We start from the raw sequence: 17,973 nt of genomic DNA on the forward strand, positions 1-17,973 counted from the left end.
ACAATTACGCATTTGTAGTATTACGGTAATGTTACACAGCTGTATTTTGAAATCTTCCCAATTTTAGAAAAAAAGTTTGCCAAGTGTGTGTGTGTGTGTGTGGGGGGGGGTACTTCCACAAATATCATCAAAACACCATAGTTTTATTCTGCATGTCCTGGTAACTAATTATCGTTTCATTAGACCTTGGTGATGTTCTGTGACACCAGGTTGCACCTTGGCCAATCAGAGTGAACATTCTCAATCCCCCAGCCTATCACAACGAAGCCTGTATTCCATGGCATTTAACCGCTCAACCCCATCATCATGACAAACCCTTCAACGGAAACACAAAGACACTGCCACTTGCATATATTACACCTGAAACGGGGCTCTCTGGAGCTCGACTTGTCACCAGCATCCCCTTCATCTTGCTGGTCATTTACTACAGCTCACCTTTCGACACCATGGTGCCTTTAACACTCTTGTTGAGGCTGTGTCCTTGGTTTAGGCAGTTCCACCTGAGAATAGGTGCACGATTTCTTAACTTACTGACCCCAGAAAATGCGAATGAGCAACAGCAAAGCTTCCACACTGGTCATGAGCAGTAGAGCACAAAGAGGACCCTCAAGCTTGCTTTCTACTGCTTATATGTTTGTGGGTCTCCTGGAAAGCAAGACAGGGTTAAGTGAAAAACATTCCAACGTACCAGTCCTTGGGCAAACGGAAAATAGCAGATTGTTTTATTTCCTTTTCATTAAACCCAGAAGGCCGGTGCTGCAAAGCTGCGTCTTCAGCAAAGTTGAGCTTCTGTCTGACAGACTAACATGTCCGCAAATGTAACACCTGTCTGCACAGCAGCCAGATATTCCAGGAGCAGCTGAGGTGCAAGTGCTCAGCATATCTGCTCAATGCCTCACATGCATGGTATCATTTCCTTTTTAATTTCATCTCACCTAGTTACAGCTTCGCCTCTCGCTCTGACTGCACCCCTGTATGCACATGCAAGTGGGGAATGGAGCCGGGGGTGGGTCAAAAGTGCCAATACCAGAATTCCTCTTACCACGAAGAGTTAATCTGGCATTCAGATGGATTTCAGCTTTTAACATCCCAGCAGGTCTGGTTCAGTACCTTCACAGAAAGGAACAGCAGTTGGAACCCTTCGTGGACCTGAAGTCTCCAGTGATTGTCACAGGGTAGAGGTGAGTAGTGATGGACAAATTAACTTTCATGAACCATGAGCTGTATTTTCTGTCTCCATTAGATGGTGTCACCTGCTCATAAAAAGACTCAAAGCCTGCCCAAAAGCAAACCAATAGCACCATCTAGTGGGGGCAAAAAAATACAGCAAATGGTTCATGAAGCTTCATTTGCCCATCACTATGGGTCAGCTCATGGACACAACCCAGTGAACCGGTGCCCCCTAGTGGGTATGCTTTGTTTCCTTCACAAAGACACAGTAATTCATTTATTTTATTTTGCATGTCGTATATACACGTTAGGAGGCGGATTTACACTAAAACTAATTCCCACATTAGTGTCTTAGAAAACTGTACACAAGTTTAGTTCGGCTCCCCCTTGAACTCTAACAGAAAGGACTTTGGTAGACACCAGCGGGGAGGGGCTTTGCTGCCCTGCTCAGGCGACTCCTTGGGCTGAGTGCTGATTACACCAGGAACTCCTTGCCAAGGCGAACGTCACCCGCAGGATACAAAAAGGGAAACCTTTTAGTCTCATATCAAACAAATAAATAGGCACAGTGTCCGGTTTTATACACGAAGAGGATCAGATGGAGTGGACAAGTCCTGCCGTGGTCAGAAGGTGCTCTGCAGCAGACAGTGACACCCACAGCCCGTTGGACACACCTCCTGCGTGCGGAACCACTCCATCATGTGGCTGGTGTGTCCACCATGGCCACAGCTCAGGCAGAAGGTGGAAGAGCCGCGCACGGCCACGTGGCAGATGGCGCACTGGAAGGTGAGATGCTTGCACACAGCGCACTGCGTGCCCCGGACCTCACTGCGGCAGTACCAGCAGTATACCCCAAACTCTGTGGAGAGAGGGTGCTATGTTACTCCACTGCAGCAATAAGCGAGGTCTTTTACACCACATCACTAGAGAGGATGACATTTAGAGCGAAGACCTGCTGGAGCAGATTCCACCTTCTCACTCACCGATCCCCTTATGTGGCTCTGGAGGACAGGAGCTAAATTTCAGGACCTCGGCACGCTTCTCCTGGAGTCCCCAGCGGTATAAAATCTCACCGTAGCACTTCTTAAAGTCATCGAACTGCATGATTTTTGTGGGATCTAGAAGCCTGGAAGGACCATGTTCAGAGAAGGAGATGGACTCATAGTGCAGTGTGGTACCCAGCCAGACATTAGGTGACCTCTTACCTCTGATTCATCTCATGCTGCTCCTTCTCTCGCTCGCGTGGGTCAGTGTAGCCTTGGTTACTATAGCGATAATCATCGGGGGAGGACTCTCCCCAGGGGACAGTGTGCTCAGGGTCCCGTCCCACTAAAAAAGACATGGGTTTCCCCACACAAATAAGACAAGATAACAAACCTGACGTTATGAAGGATATCCAAAGTTCGCCTGGATACAAACTGGAGAAGATCCTAAATCACTGCATCACCAGGTGTGTCTAGCCCACGCTCTGCTTCCCATCCCTTCCCATGAACCTGAGGAGTGGGAAGTGAACCAAATCGCGACTCCACACTCTGAGAACCAAACAGCGGCGACTCATTCTTGGGATCCAAACGGGGACTGCATGCTCTCAGAAGCAAATGGTTACTCCGTGCAATCGGCATCCAAATGGGGACCACATATCGCGGAACCTGGGATCCATACAGCAAATCACGGAATCAAACGTGGACTCGGCACGTTCGGAACCAAACAGCGACTGCATGCTCTCAGAACCAAACACCTACTCGATGCTTTCGGAACCAAATGGAGCATGGGATCCAAATGATGACTTTGTGTTCTCTGAAGCAAAAAGCATATTTCGTATTATTTTTAATTTTATATTGTTATTTTTATATATTTTATTATTCTCTTATCATGCACAGCTGCTCGTAGTGACCAGGGTTAAATTTCACTACATGTTGTATGTGTTTAACTGTGCACGTGACTAATAAACCTCTTGGATTGAATCTTGAATCAACTACACACTCCTGGAATCTGAGAGGTGATTCCATGCGATGATTCCAAGCTCTCGGTGACTCCTATCTCAGAACCAAACTGCGACTGCACGCTCTCAGAATCCGTGATCCAAACGATGCCTCCACGCTCTAGGAACTGAACAGCGACTGCAAACATTCAAAACTTATAATCCAAATGGCGGCTACATGCTCTCGGAACTTGGGATCCAAATGGCGACTACCCACTCTTAGAATCAAGCAGCAGCTACATTTTCATGGAACCAAGAATCCAAATGGAAACTCCATACTTTCTGAACCCAGAATCCAAATAGGGGCTACACACTCACAGAACTCAGGAACCAAACAGCGAAGCTCTGCTGTCAGAAGCCTCCTTTGCCTCCTCTTACCCACATTCCAGGCGGTGCCGCTGCTCCCGGAGTCCGAAGTACAGGATCCGGCACCAGATGTGACAGATCCGGAATTGTAGCTCGGCTGCATGAGACCAATGGAACATCCCTTAGGACCACATTATGTTTTAAGGCAGCCTGTGGTACCAGGTCAGTCTCACCCCAGTTATACTCCCCATGTTCATGATTAGGATACCCAAAACCAAGGTTACCATCAGTTTGACCCCAGGCATTTTTCATGTCAAAAAACTAAGCATGTTCCAAAGCAGAACTCATGAAGGTTCCGTTGTGCACAGAAAGCTACTCTGTCCTGCCTTCTTTAAAACATGTTCCTTGTTAATGACCTAGTGTAGAATCTAACACATTTGTGATGGAGAAGCACAGGGCCAAAACAGAACTCACGTATCGAGAATGAGCTATGGAGAAGGCCGGGGGCCGAGGAGTATGGTGCCCAAAGAGGGAGAGGTAGTCCTGGGGGCAGCACTGAGCCTCGAAAACACTGCACAGCATGGCCAGCGTCTGGATGTCACTCATCTTACTGTAATAGTCCAGCCTGCACAGCAAAAGGAGGGGTGAGAGGATAGACAGGCAGGTAGGTAGGCATACAGAGAGACAGGCAGAGAGAGAGAGGAAGACAGACAGACAGGCAGGTAGACAGGCAGACAGACAGGCAGGTAGGTAGGCATACAGAGAGACAGGCAGAGAGAGAGAGGTAGACAGGCAGACAGACAGACAGAGACAGGCAGGTAGGTATGCATACAGAGAGACAGGCAGAGAGAGAGAGAAACAGACAGACAGACAGACAGGCAGGTAGGTAGACAGGCAGACAGACAGGCAGAGACAGACAGGCACAGAGTGACACACAGACAGAGTGATAGTGAGAGAACGACGGGAGAGCAGACAAGCAAGCAAGCAGACAGACAGACGGGTGGATGGATGGACACACAGACAGGCATACAAGCAGGCAGGCAGACAGACAGATACTTTAATCCAAGGATATTGCAGATGCATGGATCCGAGTGCTTGAGCGCAGCCCCACGCAGCCACTCACAGTGTCTCGAGCAGCAGACGTCCAAAGGGATGCTGGGCCCATGGAGCACCGGCGTCAGGCTCTGCGTTCGGGCTGAGGTCCCCACTGGTCGCGGCGGACGCCAGTGCCCACACCTGTGCGCACAGAGTCATGCGTGAAGTTGGACTCCGTTAAACAGGTACCACTCGGGCACCGTATGGGCACCGTATGGGCACGCGTGGTGACCTGATCACAGCGCCCTTCCGACGGCTACCTTAGCGAGGTCCCTGCGGCCTACAGCCAGGGCTGCGGTGGCGTTCCGCTGACACGTGTCCCGGATGTCATTCACGTTGAGGCTGCGGGGTGACAGACAGGCAGACTGAACAATGAGAAAAAGAGAGTGCAGGGCTGCAAAGGCTGCAGCTTGACAGCTACAGGCGTATCGGCTGTGAGCACTGCAGGATGTGGCCCCCCCGGTCCCACGCACACGTAGGTCTCTCCCAGGGCCTTGTGCACGGGCAGCAGGCTGGAGATCTCCTGGATGATGACTTTGCCGGCCAGCTTGACGGGCCTGCTGCTGGCTTCTGCTCCTTCACGCTTGTTCTTCCAGCGCCGTGATTTCTAGGGAACAACATGAAGCTCAAGCCCCATTCCTGACTGTCATTTTAACACTGATCATTGAACAGAGTTAAAATACGATGCCAGATAATAACCAAAGAAAGGTCAGGTTAAAGGTCAGAAAGGTTTCTCCTTATTTAAAGCAGTTTTAACGAAACGTAGACTAACATCTAAATCAGTATTTGCCAACCCAGTCCTTGGGTACGCAGAGACGGTCCACATTTATGCTCCCTCCCAGCGTCCTACTGACCAAAGCTTGGACTCTCTGTCGGTACCCAGGGGCTGGATTGGGAAACATTGATCTAAATGAATTCGGAAGTCACAAGCCTGAATGCTTATGCAAGGCATTATACGCAGAATGGCTCAAACCCTCCCCCAGTTGCTAGTCCTCTGGTCCCCCCCGCAGTGCTTACCCGCTCCTTGTAGTAGAAGGAGGAGATGGAGACTTGCTCCTTGTCGCTGCGGGTGGGGCTGCCACTGTAGAGCCGCAGCGAGCTCTGAGGCTCACTGCGGATCTTCATGGGGATGAGGGCGCCGCTGTGGTAGGCGGACAACGCCGACAGGGACCTGGAGGTGGACGGGCCGCGTCACGATATGCCAACTCCAAGCTCCCGCTTGCCATGGGCTCGGCCACGCACCCCCGGAAGGCCCCTAGGTACCTGGGTGTGGGCTCCGTAGGCGACACTGAGCGATGCATGGTCACCGGCCTCGTGAAGAATACCAGGGAGCCTGCACAGGGACAGCCATGAGCGTCTCACGAAGAGCGACGCCGCTTCCTCCCGCCATCGTCTACAGAGGGCACTCACCCGTGCCACAGAAGCGGGCCCCCGACGTCCGTGGAAAGGGAATGTTGGCGTCCTGGTACGAGCCGTACGAGTAGGTGGAGAAGGCTTGCAGGGAGGGGGGCGTTACTGGCACATAGGAACTGCTGGGGTTGCCTTCCTCCTGAGCCTGAAACACACACACACACAGACAGACAGACAGACAGAGACAGAGACAGACAGACAGACGTTATTATATAATTGTGGGGACTCTCCATTCCTTCCTATGGGCATAACCATAATCCCAGCTATGACGACCTTAACCCCCACCCAGCCCTAACCTTAACAGTAAGGTAAAAAAACTAAATACAAGACTTTTGGCATTTTAAGTGTTTTGATTGCAGTCACAGATTTTTATTAAACTGAGAACTGAGTTTCCCATTGTGGGAACTGAAAAATATCCCCACAAAGTTAAAATAACAGGTTTTTAATCACAAAGTAATATATATAAGCCTGTCCCTCACATACACACACAGACACACAAAGTAAGACAAAGTGTAATCCACCATTCTTCCATTGTGACTCTCCTGCTCAGGGTGGGTGTGTGTGTGTGTGTGTGTGTGTGTGTGTGTGTGTGCTGCTGGTGCTATGTGGCGGTGTGCATGCAGAGGAGGAAGGAAGGAGAGCATCTCACTATGCAGGTCTCCAGGCAGGACACTAGTTTCCTTAAACATGGTTCCAAGCAATTCTGATTCCTCTTCACCTTCTGCAAGGAGGTGTCAGTGAGGATCTGCGAAGGACAAACATGACTGAGAGCAGACAGACACTCAGGGGGAAAGCCAGTCCCAGCACGCTGCCCGTTTGTCACTACGGCACCTCGAATCAGTCTCGAGTTCTCCTGCATTATCAGACTGCGGGCAAGTCACACGCGGCACAGGGACCCCAACGGCTCCCCGGCAGTCAGAAGCAGCCAGGAATTCTCAGGAAGCCCAGCTAGCTGCCTTGGGGGAGCGTGTGGGGGGGGGCCACTGACATCATGATGTCACCATCAGCAAGGTTCTACAGGAGCAATGATGCCCACACTTATAGCCTGGGGCCATCAACAGGCTGAAGCAGGCACTGAAATAACAGGAAGGCTGTAGAATGATGGCATTATGCTTCAGAGCGTACAGATTTTTTTGCAACTACTCATTAAATAAGGTTATGCTACAGTCCTTAGATTTTTTTAGGTATGTTAAGCATATATTTCTATTTTGCAGTAAGTATATTTTACTACCACTGACATTTTCATGATTGTCAGGTAGATTGTTGTTTCTTACTGGAAGTATCACCCCAGATTTACTGAATTTCACTGTATTTGTTCACTGCAATGACAATAAAGATGTTCCATTCCATTCCATAACTGCTTGATCGTTATAACCATCCCGCACATCAAGGCGCACGTCACAGGGCTCTCCGAGTGCCAGTGATGCCTTTACCTTCTGGATTTTTATCTTCATGGAGGGATGGATGGTGGTGGGACTCACAAACTGGAAGGTGGGGGCGGCATTGTTGGGGTACTGTGCCGGGAACTTGACCACGAGCCGCACGCGGTTGGAGCCGCAGCGGGCAGTCACCACGCAGCTCCGGTTTACGGCATCCATCTGGGGGCACAGACGCAGGCTGGCCGTCAGCGAGAGGCGGAGCTCGGCCCCCTTCCCTCGCGATTCAGGGTGAGCTGAGGGGCAGCCTACCTCCACATTGATGTTCCGGATCTGCAGGTTGACTAGGGAGAACTCCTGCTGCAGGGTCTGAGGGACACCGGGAGGCTCTTGCTTGCTGCTGGGCTGCAGCTCGGGCTGCAGACTATCCCGCTGATCTGAGATCAGAGCCAGCACATGCTCAGCGTGCTGCATGCTGAAGCCGCACGGTTGGCCTCGGCAGCTCGATCGGGTCAGGAACCCCATTCAGATCTGATTTACGCCTGGCGTTCATTCCTACTTAAATCCAATATAGGAGCTGAAAATGCTGGCATCTCCCACAGCAAACTGACATTCAGGAAGCTTCCATTGCCCTACCTACGAAACTGCTGACTTGCTTTTACTGGAGGATCAGGCAGCATTTCCCCATGGGCAGAGGTGGACATGTCAGGTGCAGAAAGTAAAAATCCAGACCAGAATTTTGTTTCAACCAACCAGATGAGTATAAAGAGTCAGTCATAGAGGACTCAACTGGTTGGTTGAAACAAAATTCTGGTCTGGATTTTTACTTTCTGGACCTGAAATGTCCACCTCTGCCCATGGGCAAACAGAACCGTCCATACCAAGATCAATGCATACATTTAGTATCTCAGCTTTTAATGAAGTAATGACTAATGAGTAATAACTACGTGTACAGAGTATAAACGTATGCTGCAGAGAAAGCCAGGGGTCACATGACTTCCTGTCCTTCTGGAGACTTCCTGTGGTGACCGATACTCACAGTCGGGCTCCTCTGTGGAGTGATCGGGGCTCTGCTGTGACTCTGGGAGCTGAGGTTGCAGGCTCTTCTCCGCCTCTGGGGTCAGCAACATGCCCTCCATCAGCTCATCCACACTGTCCATGACGTCATTGGAGCAGAGCTTTAGGAGACACCGGCAGGCCCATTAGTGTGGAGGAAGCTGGACCTTACCCTAACCTGACCCGACCCCTAAGGTGAGATCGCTGCCAATCCTCAGATCTGCTCCGAGCCGCTTGCCTTCTGCAACTGCTGATCCACACGCCACATCCTCAGCGTCTGGTCCCGGGACCAGGTCACCAGCTGGAAATCCTTGGACCCTAACACACGAAACAAAGCACGTGATGACTGAGGATAACAGGAAGCCTCTGTGCCAACGCACGGATGGCGCCCAGGGTGACACCCACCCTCCTTCTGGCGGCGCCACTGGAATTCCAGCACGACATCGTCGTGGCCGACAAAGGCGTGAACCGGGCTGTTCAGCTCCAAGGCGCTCCACAGCAGCAGGCTGTTCTCCCGGCGCAGTTGGGGCACCATGACCGTCACCAGACCGTTGGAGAAGGGCTAGGAAGAAACGAGGCATGACGCTGCCTCACACGTACTGGCAGACGCACTTTGGGGAGACGAGGCAGGGTACTGCCTCATACGCACTGGCACACGCACTGTAGGAAGACGAGGCAGGGTACTGCCTCATATGCACTGGCACATGCACTGTAGGAAGACGAGGCAGGGTACTGCCTCATACGCACTGGCTTACGCACTGTAGGAAGACGAGGCAGGGTACTGCCTCATACGCACTGGCTTACGCACTGTAGGAAGACGAGGCAGGGTACTGCCTCATACACACTGTAGGAAGACGAGGCAGGGTACTGCCTCATACACACTGTAGGAAGACGAGGCAGGGTACTGCCTCATACACACTGTAGGAAGACGAGGCAGGGTACTGCCTCATACACACTGGCTTACACACTGTAGGAAGACGAGGCAAGGTACTGCCTCATACGCACATGCATAAGCATTGTGGGGAGAGAAGGCACGGTACTGCCTCATACACAGGCAAACGCACCGGGAAGTCAAGGCACACACTGCGGGAACGCAAGCTAGCTGCCAGGGCCACACTCACCGTGTACCGGGCCTTCCAGACCGGCATCTGGCAGGACAGGATGTTGAGGTATTTTCGTGGCTGTCTGTAATCCCAGAACTAAGTGGACACACGAGAAAGTGGGAATGTCAATGCCAGACAGTCCAGCTGCTTGCAATTCCTCGGGGAGAGCGAGCCGGCGACAGCCTCTCACCCGGACAGAGTTGTCTTGGCTGGAGGTGGCCAAGACGTACTCGCTGTCAGGATGCCAGTCCAGTCCGTGGATCTTGGAGAGGTGAGCGGCAACATACTCCACAGCCGTGTTGGGTTTCTGCTGGGCAGATGGGGGGGGCTGCGTTAGAGCCAGCACAGCCCAATGCGGAGGTCCCCTTCCCAAAGGCCCACGTTACCCTTTTGTCCCAAATTCGGACATCGCCGTCATGACTGGAGGCCAGGCAGAAGGGGTTCCGCTTATTCCACTTCACCTGGGAGGCCCCCGCTGCAGAAAAGATGTGGGGAAGCAGCCAAGATCAAGGCACAAGCAGAGCCCAAACAGGCAGGCAGAAGCAAATGACCACCCACATGAGACAGACAGACAATCACCCATGACAGACAGACAGACAGAATGCACTCACCTACAGCAGACAGCGCTACCGTAGGCTTTCGGGTATCTCTGCAAAAAGTAACAAGAAATTACTTATAAAATTATTATGCTCCTCATAATGTGAACAGGGTTTCCAATTGTCCTGGAAAGCTTGGAAAAGAGTCGACCAATTTTCCAGTAATACAAAACAAATGGAAATTGAGAGAAAAAGCTAAATGTCCTGGAAAAACTTGCAGCGTACTGGAAAAATAATTCAGCAAATGAGTAATATTGCCAAACGAAGCTTTGATGAAACCCTGGTGAAATAGTGGAAGGCTTGAATAGACCACGGATATCCTAGTAGCACTAGCAAAATGCAACCGTCATAAAACACTTTGTTTTCTTCTTCAGCAGTTGGTGATGCACAGATCTGGAATAATGTTTAGTTCTCGGAGAGGCCATAATACGGACCTACGTACTATGGAGCTACGTACTATGGAGCTACGTACTATGGAGCTACGTACTATGGAGCTACGTACTATGGAGCTACGTACTATGGAGCTACGTACTATGGAGCTACGTACTATGGAGCTACATACTATGGACCTACCATGAGTCACTCAGCACTGTATCCAGCTTACCCCAAAATTCCTGCTCTGTATATTCCATCCCATGTTTCAAAAGTGATTCTCTAGTTGCAGAGAAGAAACTCCACGTGTATGCTAGATGCCCCAAAGGCTGCCCAAAGAGTTTCTTACATGCAGCTTGAAATGTTGTCACCACTATGGCTAACAGCCACTGGGGCAGATCTACATAACTACTGCCCCACAGTGGTGGCAGTTTACATGGCACCTCTGCCGTGAGCTCACTACTATGGGTGAGACAGGAGATCTCACTGTACGCACTGTATGAGAAACCTACTGAAACTGCCCACTGAATGCTAAAAAAAACAGCATTTTTGAGTGTCATTTCCAACATATAAGCATATATATATATACACTTTTAATCATTATATTGTATAATAAATCAAACTTCAGCCTTACCTGGTGTCCCAGATATAGATAAAAGCATCCACAGAGCTGGTAACAAGAAACTCTGGATCAAACCAGGACCAGTCAAGGTCACTGTCAAAAGCCAGGAAAAAAGAAGTACAAGGATGAGGGAGTGTCTACCAGCCTTCAACACCCAGTTACGTATTATAAGGGTTCTCATAAAGAGGCAGGCAGGCACGGGACAGTCTACTAAAGAGGCAGGCAGGCACGGGACAGTCTACTAAAGAGGCAGGCAGGCACGGGACAGTCTACTAAAGAGGCAGGCAGGCACGGGACAGTCTACTAAAGAGGCAGGCAGGCACGGGACAGTCTAATAAAGAGGCAGGCAGGCACGGGACAGTCTAATAAAGAGGCAGGCAGGCACGGGACAGTCTAATAAAGAGGCAGGCAGGCACGGGACAGTCTAATAAAGAGGCAGGCAGGCACGGGACAGTCTAATAAAGAGGCAGGCAGGCACGGGACAGTCTACTAAAGAGGCAGGCAGGCACGGGACAGTCTAATAAAGAGGCAGGCAGGCACGGGACAGTCAAATAAAGAGGCAGGCAGGCACGGGACAGTCTAATAAAGAGGCAGGCAGGCACGGGACAGTCTAATAAAGAGGCAGGCAGGCACGGGACAGTCTAATAAAGAGGCAGGCAGGCACGGGACAGTCTAATAAAGAGGCAGGCAGGCACGGGACAGTCTAATAAAGAGGCAGGCAGGCACGGGACAGTCTACTAAAGAGGCAGGCACGGGACAGTCTACTAAAGAGGCAGGCAGGCAGGGGACAGTCTAATAAAGAGGCAGGCAGGCAGGGGACAGTCTAATAAAGAGGCAGGCAGGCACGGGACAGTCTAATAAAGAGGCAGGCAGGCACGGGACAGCCTAATAAAGAGGCAGGCAGGCACGGGACAGCCTAATAAATAAGTTGGCATTCCATACCAAGTCACCCAGATGGTCCCAGATTAGTAGTAAAGTGACAGTATGGTTCTCTATGTCTATGTTGTTACATGCTGTAAGTCCTTGGATTATATATATAATTATATATAATTTGCTGTTTTGCAGTGGAATTCTGTATTGTGTACCAGCAGATGTCGTAAGATTAGAAAAAGAAGATTCGCTGGCCTCGCTCAAATCTTCACCCTGACAGCATCCAATATCATCGGTTCTGGAACCTACAAGAGGACCACGGATGCCACCATCACCTGCCTATTTTGCTGGTTTGCTCTCGCTACTGGTTTGTCCTTATTTCCAGTTTTATGCTCGTGTATGACTTCGGTTTGTTTCTGCTTTACTGGTTCTCGTCTAATCCCTGGTTTTGATCTTTATTCTTGATAATTACCTTTCTGCGTATCGATCATTTTTGCCTTGACAATGATTACACCCAATCCCTGGTTTTGACGCTTTGTGAGCGTGTATGATTTATTATAGTAAGGAGCGACTGCCATTTTCTTTGTTTCGACTTATTTTAAACTTTTGGTTAGAGAGATAGAGTGAGTGATTGTCTTTTGTATCACTTTTCTTTTGGTATAAAGCTTAGCTTTGGTATGGTGTGACGGTTTGTTTGTTTGTTGCATTTGCCTGAGTCACTGTCAAAGTCTATTTAACTACTGTGGTGAACGACACCTTTGCAAACACACTCTGTTTATACCCTTATTTCTGTGTTCCTGCATTTCTTTTCCCCATATCCACACTTGTATTCTGTTACACCCCAATCCCCTAGACTGGGGCTCGTAACACTGTTGACTATGTAGTATTTATTTTTTGGTTGAACTTCTGTGGCAACAAGCTCATGGGGGCTCATTCTTTAAAAAAAAAAAAAAAAAAATATATATATATATATATATATATATATATATATATATATATATGAAATTCTTGTCTTCAGATATACAATAATATGGGGAAAACATGAAAATGGGCAATTTTAAAAATTGAGTACATTTCCAAATAACTGTTCTGATGCTCCGAAACTACCAATAAAAAATTGTTATTGCATAAACGTGGCCTGATACGTCATAAAAAACAGTATGCTAGACAAAGCTGGGTAGTATGCTAAAGATTAAGTGAAAAGTTCTCAAAGGGGAACCATTTTGAGTTTTCAGCCATTTTCAGAGCCGAGTAAAAGAAGTACATACGACACAGCTCATCTCAAAGCTGTACATAACATAAAATGTATTAAAACTCATAAGGCTGTAGCTTCAGAACTAAGAGATACAAACCTGCTATCTGGGATTTCAACATAAGTTTGTTATAAGAGAACTTGTGAATTTTTTCAGGAGAATCCGAGAGGGTGACCTGGCAAATTTTTCTCAAACAGGGTGGGTTGATATGAAATGACTCAGAGGCAGAGAGGGAGAATAATGTAATAGCTAAAGGCAGAGACAGCAAAACGCACAGCAACGCACACTCACATACAGAGCATCCACATCACTGGAAATCCTCCAGCAGTACAGCTGCTCTACCTGATGACACGCGTGTGACCCAGTAGAGAAGTGTGGATTTCCCCAGCACCGTCCTGCCACTTGTACAGGTCGACACGCTGATTATTCTAGGGAAACAGCAGGAGAATGTGAGGAATAGAGGTTTGGTGCCATCCAATCACGGGGAATTTCTCCGATACTAACCGAGGCGGCAAAGAGGTGAGCCTCGGCTTCATGCGGGTTCCACTGCACCGTCCCCAGATCCCACTTGCACTGCCGCGATATCTTCCTTAAGGGCTCGGAAGGGCTTTCCAGATTAAACACATACAGGAAGCGTCGTCTGGAAAACAGTCAAGTCCACAGGAAAAAGGAACGCGGTCATAGTGCGTGGAGTCAATTCAGTGCCACACTAACAAAACCAAATCAAAGCCTTTTATATAGAAAACAAAAGGCAGTTACAAACATTGCATAGATGTGCATAAGTGCAGATGGGTACCATATCTAGGCAAATGTGACTCCTTGAATAAGCCTGACGGCCAGTGATATCACTTGGGTGCGACAGCTAGTGAGAGTTGATTTTAGGGGCTTGGGGATCTCACAGCATAGTGTAAAGGATTGATCACTGTGCAAATGACAATAAACTCTCTAAAATCTCACCCTGATAGCACAGCATGGCGTCCCAGGCAGTCCACGGACATGGCAGTGGCCTGAAACACAACAAGAGAACAACAACATCGTGTGTAATGGGGAAGCGTCGCCACCCAAATACAGGATCCGCCGGCAACGCTCAATGCAATTCGTCTGGACCGTCAGGCATGTATGAACATCAGGAAATATGAAAGAGAGCAGCAGAATTGACTCATACATGATATGTATTGTATGACATGACCCCCGCATTTCAAGTAAACACTTTCACAACACCACAGGAGGGAGTCACGGGGAGGACTGCAACCGACCAGCCGTTTATTCCAGCAGCTACCTCGCATTAAAGTGGAAATCTGACCGCGGCTGAAACGCCGCCAGCTACCTGTGAGTCTCTTAACTCCACCACAGCATTCTCGCTGCTCCAGCGCGCCGCCATGTTCAAGCCGGAGCCAGCGCAAAAGCGCTGTGACGCCAAAGACCTATGCCGGCGAGGTGACGTAAAAACCAAGCGCCGCGGTTGTGCCCGGTGTTGCGTGCAGTGGCGTACATTGACTTGAACATTTCTACTAGCTTTAGTTTATAAACTCAGACCGAGCCATATAAAACTAACGCAGTACTAAGAGTTTCATTATGTTTTGTATGTTTGTAATGTGCCTGAGAAATAGATTGTATTATATGTGTGTAACTGCGGTATCGAAGCGTAATGCAAGACATCAGATTGCACTCATGTTCAGGTCATTAGTCTTTATTTCAGAAATGGAGTCTTTATAATAATCTCTTAGAGGAAATCATAATACAGAATAATAATCAATTTTCTTATGAAAGTCCTGAAGTATTTGATCAAAAGCAGCTTGCCCATCTTTGTCGACTTAATGGTTTGTGTAATATAATCATGGGCGTTTTTATGGCGATGCTATAGGAGCTTCACGGGAGGCTGCTGCTCAGCAGCGAGGCTTGATGCTCTCCGTGCTTCTGGGGTTGACGAGCCTCTTAAGTATGAGGAGCTGCAGGTATCCAGCCGTGATGATGACGGCACTCTGGGTGGCAGACCACCAGGTCACGTAGCTGGCGTTGGATAGAAGCAGGTAGTAGTCTGCCCCTTTGGTCATGCGCCCGAAGTTATAGTGCCGCCACATCTGCCATATGTTACCCTGTAGCTTTTTAGAACTACTCTAAAAAGAAAGAGTAATTTGCGGTTATTTTCAGTAAATAAACTAACATTTAACGGCAAGTAAAGATACTCGTCCATAAACTTTAATGAAGTATTTAGTGCTTTAAACTGCCTAGGCGAGTGTAGGGGAGAATAAGTAATGAATTTAAATAGCCAAAATATGTCATGTAATATATAAGCATTTGCAGTGGTCTCACAATGAGTGCTACCTCAATCTGGGACAGGGTGTCTGTGATGTTCCCTCTGCCATCCTCCCTCTTTGTCATATCCCCTGCACCTCTGTAGTAAACCCCGAAGTTCAGGAAGACCTGCATGCTGCCAAAACTATTGTGGGCGTTGGTGAGACACATCTGGTAAAATCCTAAAGTTAAGAAATTACACATAAAAATCAGATATCGCAAAATATGTACTCCACGTAAATTATATGCCATATGTTTATGAACTGGCCAAACTGCGCATTGTAAATGTTTAAACATAAGCTATATAATCACACTAAAGTGTTGATGTGCCGGAAGACGAAATAATTCAGAAAATAAGATAAAATCACATCAGGTTGTCAAACTGCTTTTGGCCAGTAGGGGGAGAAAAAGCGATAAAATGCCGCACGGCATCCAGTCGCTTTGTATAAGGAGCACCATTCATAAATAATATGAACAGGAAGTTAAATGCTGAGGTTCTAATTATTACAGACGATTTTTTTATAAAGCATATTTTCACATGTGAGGTAATTAAAAGTGTTTTACATCAAAGAAAAGCCAAAGCCTCTTCACCACTTGTGGCTCGAACTTTAGCAAACATCTACCTTGACCGAAGGAACCTACCAGGTTGGTATTCCTTAAAAATATACATTTTTCAAAAATGTAAACTTTATTGGCTTAAACTGTTCTTTATAATTACTGTGGTATCATTACCTGTTTCTTGAGTCTGGAAGTTAATTTGACCGACGGCATCATTTGAGAAGGTCTCCAGAAAACCCCGAGGTGTCAGGACCCTGACTGACAGGCGTCTGTCACTGGCCAAACCGCTGAGCTTCTGAACCTGTGCAGAAGAGAGAAAAGCCGTCAGCGTGGCGTCTACTTCAGAACATTCACTGCAAATGTAGTAAAGGTCTCAAAGTCGTTAATCTCAATTGAAGACAACAGATATTAAAGCCCTTTATGTCTCTTTGTATCATAACAGAATTTATAGCCAGCAGTTTTTAAATAGCTATTCATCCAGTACCTTTGAGATAAATTGTTCACAAATAAGAGTATGATTCTCTAAATGGGAAAGACTAAATGGCTACTGTCTGACACCTAGCACAGTCACACAGGGCAATACTTGCTCATCAGGTCCCCAGCATCTTTGGACTTACATGAGACCAAAATATTTACATGCAGGAGCACTGAGGTTTCAAACAGATTGGGAGCTGATGGGTAAGGAAGCAGCTCATCAAGATGTTTGTCCTGAATCCCGGTGCTAAAATATCCAGCCCTGCAAATGACTGTTATGCAGCTACACTGAAATAAAACGTAATTTTTAAATGATTCGTTGACACTAAGAAGAAGAACATATGTTAGTGTATAAGAATCGTTTCGTCATGAAGTTTCAGGCTAATGGGGGTGATCAAGTAAGCCTGGCACCTGAGGAAGGTGGAGATAAGGTATCACTTCACCTGAAAGAGGCAGGTGATAAGACCAAGGAGAAGCTGGGTTCCAGGTTACATACTTATTGTAAAAAGCTACCAGAATGTAATGCTAGTTTTCCAGAGCTTAGCGAAGCTGTCATTGTCTGCTTAGGTGCAAAATATAATCTCACGCTGTCAAATATCATTCAGTACTGTACACTATCATCCTGTTCTTATTAAAATCACAGAGACGGACGACTGCAGAAAGGGGTTCAGTCACGCATCGCATCACATGTGTGTGAAACATTCCCACACGACTGGGCTGCCAGTGTCCCGTCCTTCATGCCCAGCCTGTACTCACCATGTAAGTCAGGTAGAAGCGGCCGCTCTCTTGTGCATAGTGCCAGAAGCACTGCAGTCCCGAGCCGGGCAGCGTGATGGTGAAGTCGTAGTGATCGGATCCCCAAAACGCGCCCCGTTCCCCCCCGTCAGCGAGCGGTTCTGTCTTTTGCCCCCCATCGCCCTGTCTAAGCAGCAGCAGCAGTAGCAGAGAGTAGCAGAGCCGAACGTACATGGCCTGCGTTCACGTTCACACACATACCGCGGTGTAGCTCAGCAGCTGCTATCTGATGGATTTAATGATTAACTCCTCCCGCATTACACGTGTGCTTCATTAACTTTAAGGTACATTCAGCGGCAGACACAGGAAAATCACAGCAGGCATCCAACTTCGGAGACGTTCGTACCTCATCACTAAAAGAAAGGTCTTCTGCACCATTGAAAATATGTTTTATAGCTGTGCTACAAAGCTTGTAGAAGAACATGGGCAATTCATTTATCTGACACTTTTATCCAAAGCCATAGGGGTTTACAATTTATGTGTGCGCCATGGGATTTGAACTGATGACCCTTGTATTGTGAGCTACACTGTACAGGAGCCATTAAAATACAAACCACCTCCTTTAACAAATTAAAATACTGTCCTTTTATTTGCAACTCTTAGCTGAGAACAGATTACATGATTATGACTCTTGTATAAAA

At 48.1% G+C, this 17,973-nt stretch overlaps 2 protein-coding genes across 4 annotated transcripts; both read right to left on the reverse strand.

Moving 5' to 3' along the window:
* Positions 1 to 1,434: 1,434 nt before the first annotated feature.
* Positions 1,435 to 14,628, reverse strand: wdr59 (WD repeat domain 59). 3 transcript variants are annotated; one of them, XM_048973158.1, is made up of 26 exons: positions 14,538 to 14,628; positions 14,168 to 14,217; positions 13,715 to 13,850; positions 13,553 to 13,638; positions 11,100 to 11,180; positions 10,109 to 10,146; positions 9,884 to 9,972; positions 9,688 to 9,804; positions 9,516 to 9,593; positions 8,800 to 8,956; positions 8,633 to 8,712; positions 8,378 to 8,516; positions 7,651 to 7,775; positions 7,396 to 7,560; positions 6,612 to 6,707; positions 5,963 to 6,107; positions 5,816 to 5,885; positions 5,570 to 5,723; positions 5,026 to 5,159; positions 4,813 to 4,894; positions 4,581 to 4,693; positions 3,932 to 4,082; positions 3,530 to 3,614; positions 2,376 to 2,499; positions 2,154 to 2,296; positions 1,435 to 2,029 (listed from the first exon to the last, which is right to left on the reverse strand). In XM_048973158.1, exons 1-26 carry the CDS (start codon positions 14,589 to 14,591, stop codon positions 1,794 to 1,796), a joined length of 2,928 nt encoding a protein of 975 aa, XP_048829115.1. In that variant the 5' UTR covers positions 14,592 to 14,628; the 3' UTR covers positions 1,435 to 1,793. The 3 variants fall into 3 exon arrangements, with proteins under 3 accessions (XP_048829115.1, XP_048829116.1, XP_048829117.1); XM_048973159.1 differs by lacking the exon at positions 14,538 to 14,628 and adding an exon at positions 14,490 to 14,537; XM_048973160.1 differs by lacking the exons at positions 13,715 to 13,850; positions 14,168 to 14,217; positions 14,538 to 14,628 and having other exon boundaries at positions 13,502 to 13,639.
* A 256-nt stretch (positions 14,629 to 14,884) lies between these two features.
* Positions 14,885 to 17,694, reverse strand: LOC125706224 (transmembrane emp24 domain-containing protein 6-like). Its single transcript, XM_048972805.1, has 4 exons — positions 17,294 to 17,694; positions 16,238 to 16,364; positions 15,536 to 15,687; positions 14,885 to 15,327 (listed from the first exon to the last, which is right to left on the reverse strand). The coding sequence occupies exons 1-4, from the start codon at positions 17,504 to 17,506 to the stop codon at positions 15,097 to 15,099; spliced, it is 723 nt and encodes a 240-aa protein (XP_048828762.1). The 5' UTR covers positions 17,507 to 17,694; the 3' UTR covers positions 14,885 to 15,096.
* Between the last annotated feature and the right edge of the window lie 279 nt (positions 17,695 to 17,973).

Source organism: Brienomyrus brachyistius, chromosome 13, assembly GCF_023856365.1.
Source record: "Brienomyrus brachyistius isolate T26 chromosome 13, BBRACH_0.4, whole genome shotgun sequence".
Classification (NCBI taxonomy): domain Eukaryota; kingdom Metazoa; phylum Chordata; class Actinopteri; order Osteoglossiformes; family Mormyridae; genus Brienomyrus; species Brienomyrus brachyistius.